This window comes from Nicotiana sylvestris, chromosome 9, assembly GCF_000393655.2.
Source record: "Nicotiana sylvestris chromosome 9, ASM39365v2, whole genome shotgun sequence".
NCBI lineage: Eukaryota > Viridiplantae > Streptophyta > Magnoliopsida > Solanales > Solanaceae > Nicotiana > Nicotiana sylvestris.
The window spans coordinates 66,063,506-66,068,475 of record NC_091065.1 but is presented as its reverse complement, the minus strand read 5'-3'; the positions used below and the strand labels follow the sequence as shown (position 1 = coordinate 66,068,475).

The following is a 4,970-nucleotide window of genomic DNA, read 5'->3' as shown; positions in this document are numbered from 1 at the left end:
ATCACTATTGCAAAATTCAGAGGCACACAAGAATACTTTAATGAAGGTGTTGAGTAAAGCTTATGTACCCAACAATATCACCTACGGAGAGATGGCCAATATGGTAGGGCAGGTTCTGGAAAGTCATAAGATAATCTTCCACGAAGACGTGCTACCACCTGAAGGGTTGAATCACAACCGAGCATTGCATATCACAGTGCAATTTGAGGACAAATTCATTGCCACGGTCTTGATTGATGGAGGTTCAAGCCTCAATATTTGTCCGTTGGATACTCTGAAAAGATTGGGCAAAGGTTTTCATGAAATACGGGCAGGGAGCATGAACGTGAAAGCCTTCGATAGGTCTCAAAGGGCCATGATTGGGGAGATTAATCTTTGTCTACAGATGGGGACAACTTGGTTCTACGTTGAATATCAGGTGCTCGACATATCAGCCTCGTACAATCTTCTATAGGGCCGACCATGGATACATGTCGTTGGGGCTATGGCTTCCACACTACATCAAGCCGTGAAATTCGAATAGAACCATCAGGAGGTGATCATTCACGGAGGCGGGAGTAACCCCGTCTACACCTGTCAAACCATCCCGGTTATCGGGAACAGAAGAAGGCTAGGAGGGGAAACATATCGTCACATCGAAGGTGTCAATGCCATTGAGAAATACAAATGGTGGAGTAGCAAAATAGAAAGCATACTGGCATGGTCTGGGTATGAACCTGGCAAAGGGCTTGGGAAGAATATCCAGGGTATTACCAAACCGATACTACTGAAACATCATGGAACTACCTTCGAGCTCGGATACCAATATACATGGAAAGAGTATGATAATTGGTTGCCTCCATGGCGTGGACCTTATTACCCTCTCGAGCAACTAGTGCCACATCTGGGTGAAACTTTTCACCAAGTTGATACAATATGGGGAACTGCAGAAGAAGAAGCATTAGCTGGGCTGAGGAATCTATTCTTAAATAAGGAAGACATGGACTGCAGTGCAATAATTGAGGAGGAGGGGGAGGAAGAAGACCTCACTATTCAGACTATGGAGAAGGGAGCTGTTCTCAAGAACTGGACTACCACACCATCCCGGGCCCGCCAAGTCCCTGGGTAGCCTGGTAGATTTTATTTCTATAGCAATTTTAGCCATCTAAGATTTTTAGTAATTTTATTTTAAAGACTCACTTGTTTCAAAATAAATGCTCGATTCATCGAGCCGTATTTGTCTATATGTTTTTCAGTTTTAATCAAACGCATTGCTCTTTATTATTCATTATTATCTTCCATATTTTTCTTTCTACAACGTTATTATTACTTTTTCTGATGAACCGGTGACTGTGACATGTAACGAGGCAACACAACGTGAGGATAGTGATTCGGATGAAGAAGATGAGATACTTAAGGAAGTTGTCAAGGAGGTTGAAAACTTTGAGAATAAGCCTAAGTCCAAACTGAACGAAACTGAGGCAGTAAATTTGGGGGATGCCGAAACTTTCAAGGAGACTTGCATCAGCATTCACTTATCGCCAATAGAGAAATAAGAGTACATTCATTTCTTAAAGGAATATGAGGACATCTTCGAATGGTCATAATGGCATGACTAGTTTGAGCACGTCCATAGTGGCTCACAAGCTGCCTACAAATCCCATGTGTCCGTTGGTGAAGCAAAAATTTAGAAAATTCAAACCAAATATGAGCCTGAAAATCAAGGAGGAAGTTACTAAGCAGATCAAAGCCAAAGTTCTAAGGGTGGTTGAGTACCCAACCTGGTTAGCCAACATTGTGCTAGTTCCGAAGAAAGATGGGAAAGTCAGAGTATGTGTTGACTATCGAGATTTAAACAGAGCAAGTCCCAAGGATGACTTTCCACTGCCAAACATACACATCCTGATTGATAATTGCGCTAAGCATGAACTCCAATCCTTTGTAGATTGCTTCGCAGGTTATCACCAGATTTGGATGGATGAAATAAACGCAGAGAAAACTGCTTTTATTACATCATGGGAGGTATACTGTTACAAAATTATGCCATTTGGTCTAAAATATGCTAGGGCTACTTACATGAGGGTCATGTCAACCATCTTCTATAATATGATACACAAATAAATAGGGGTGTATGTGGACGATGTCATTATTAAATCTAAGAGGGTCGCGGATCACATAGTGGACTTCAGAAAGTTCTTTGACACATTAAGAAGGTACAACTTAAAGCTGAACCCCACAAAGTGTGCATTCGAGGTTCCAAAGGAAAGCTACTGGGATTCATTGTCAGTCACTGAGGGATCGAGCTAGACCCGTCTAAAGTTAAGGCCATTCATGAGTTACCGCCACCTAGGAGAAAAAAAGACGTGATAAGCTTCCTAGGACATCTCAACTATATCAGTCACTTCATAGCACAGTCCACAGTCATATGTGAACCTATCTTCAAGATGCTGAGGAAAGATGTCGAAACAAGCTGGACCAAGGATTGTCAGAAGGCTTTCGACAAAATCAAGGAGTACCTATCCACACCACCGGTCTTGGTCCCGCCAGAACCAGGACGGCCTTTGCTAATCTATCTATCTGTATTGGATGGAGCCTTTGGATGTGTTCTGGGACAAATTCACACCTTACAAAGCACGGTATTCTCTGCTAGAACGCACTTGTTGTGCTTTGACCTGGACGGCCCAGAAATTGAGGCATTACTTCCACATACCTCATATCCAGAATGGATCCTTTGAAGTACATATTTCAGAAATCCATGCCAACTAGGAAGCTATCCAAGTGGCAGATACTGTTGAGTGAGTTTGATATCGCCTACGTAACTCAAAAGGTGGTCAAAGGACAAGCATGGGCAGACCATCTTGCTGAAAATTCGATGGGAGGAGAATACGAACCCCTAAAAATGTATTTTCTTGATAAAGAGGTGTCATTCATGGGAGGGGATGTTACCGAAGCATAAAACGGTTGGAAGATGTTCTTCGACGGAGCTGCAAATTTCAAAGGAGTGGACATCGGAGCAGTTTTGGTATTAGAAACAGGTCAACATTATTCGGTGTTTACTAGACTCAGATTTCCCTGCATCAACAACATGGCGGAGTATGAAGCCTGCGTATTGGGACTCAACATGGTAATCGACAGGAATATTCAGGAGTTGCTGGTAATCAGTGATTCAGATTTGCTTGTCCACCAGGTACAAGGATGGTGGGCCACCAAGAATTCCAAGATATTGCCATATCTGTACCATGGACAGGAATTGAGAAAGAGGTTCACGAAGATAGAGTTCCGAAATATGCCCAGAATTCAGAATGAGTTTGCTAATGCATTGGCCACTTTGTCATCCATGATATATCATCCAGATAAGAATTTCATTGATCCTATTCCAGTGAGAATTCATAATCAGCCGGCGTATTTTGCCCATGTTGAAGAGGAAACAGATGGAAAACCTTGGTTCCATGACATCAATGAGTATTTGGTGAAAAGAAAATATCCGGAGCATGCAAACCACACTCAAAAACACACGCTCCGAAGATTGTCCAATCACTTCTTCCACTGCGGAGGAAACTTGTACAGAATAACTCCTGGTTTGGGATTGCTAAGATGTGTCGACTCTAAAGAAGCTTCTAAACTACTTGAGGATATACATGCTAGGACCTGCAGCCCGCATATGAATGGTTTTATCTTGGCCAAGAAGATACTTATGGCTGATTACTTTTGGATGATCATGGAGACATATTGCATCCAGTATATCCGCAAATGCTACTAATGCCAAGTGCATGCCAATATAATAAAAGTGCCGCCAAATGAGCTCAATGCAACAAGCTCACCTTGGCCATTTGTCGCTTGGGGAATGGATGTCATCGGTCCTATCGAGCCCAATGCTTCAAACGGGCACAGGTCTATTTTGGTAGCCATTGATTACTTCAAAAAATGGGTAGAGGCTGTATCTTACAAAGCTGCAACTAAGAAAGTCATCATAGACTTTGTCAAAGATCGTATTGTTTGTCGATTCGGAGTTCCCTTGTCCATTGTTACTGATAATGCGACCAATCTAAAAAGTGATCTAACGAAAGCCATGTGTGAAAATTTCAAAATCAAGCACAAGAATTCCACAGCCTATAGACCTCAGATGAATGGAGTCGTAGAAGCCGCCAACAAAAACATCAAGAAGATACTAAGGAAGATGGTAGAAAACCACAAAAAATGGCATGAGAATCTACCCTTTGCTTTGTTGAGATATCGCACTACAGTTCGCACATCAACCGGGGAAACCCCAACATGCTGGTTTATGGTACCGAAGCTGTCATCCCAGCCGAGGTAGAGATTCCTTCTTCAAGGATCATACAGGAAGTTGAACTCAATGATGCAGAATGGATAAGGAGCCGCTATGAACAATTGGCCCTTATACATGGGATAGAACGAATGCAGTATGCCACGGTCAGCTTTATTAGAACAGAATGTCTAGAGCTTTCAACAAAATTGTCAAACCAAGGCAATTTGCACCGGGATAGCTGGTGTTGAAGAAGATCTTCCCATATCAAGATGAAGCCAAAGGGAAATTCTCTCCCAACTCGCAAGGTCCTTATATGGTTCACAAGGTGCTAACAGGAGGAGCACTCATACTTGCAGAAATGGACCGAGAAGTCTGGCCAAAACCAATTAATTCAGATGTAGTCAAGAGATACTATGTTTAGACTACTTACATTTCTTCATCTGATATAATTAAACTATAATTGACCTGATTCCCATTTAAGAGGGTATACGTAGGTAGACCTGTGGGTTCGGTCATATCATAATAAAATCTCCATTTTCCTCAAGATCAGAAACAGGGGCAGAATTTTGAGGAAGACCCTCAAAATTCCGGAGCAAGTCTAGTTGATGCCAACATATGCCAGAAAGTCAAAAAATTGGTTAAGAAACTGGGGCAGAATTTTTAGAAGGATTCTCAAAATTCCAAAGAAGGTTCAACAAGGCTCATTGCCCACAAACGGACAAAG

The 4,970-nt window shown here is 42.1% G+C and overlaps 1 protein-coding gene across 1 annotated transcript; it reads left to right on the top strand.

The window, feature by feature from the left end:
• The first annotated feature begins 3,316 nt into the window (after positions 1 to 3,316).
• LOC138877690 (uncharacterized) lies at positions 3,317 to 3,739 on the top strand. The gene has a single exon (XM_070157318.1). The coding sequence runs from the start codon at positions 3,317 to 3,319 to the stop codon at positions 3,737 to 3,739; it is 423 nt and encodes a 140-aa protein (XP_070013419.1).
• The last annotated feature ends 1,231 nt before the right edge of the window (positions 3,740 to 4,970 follow it).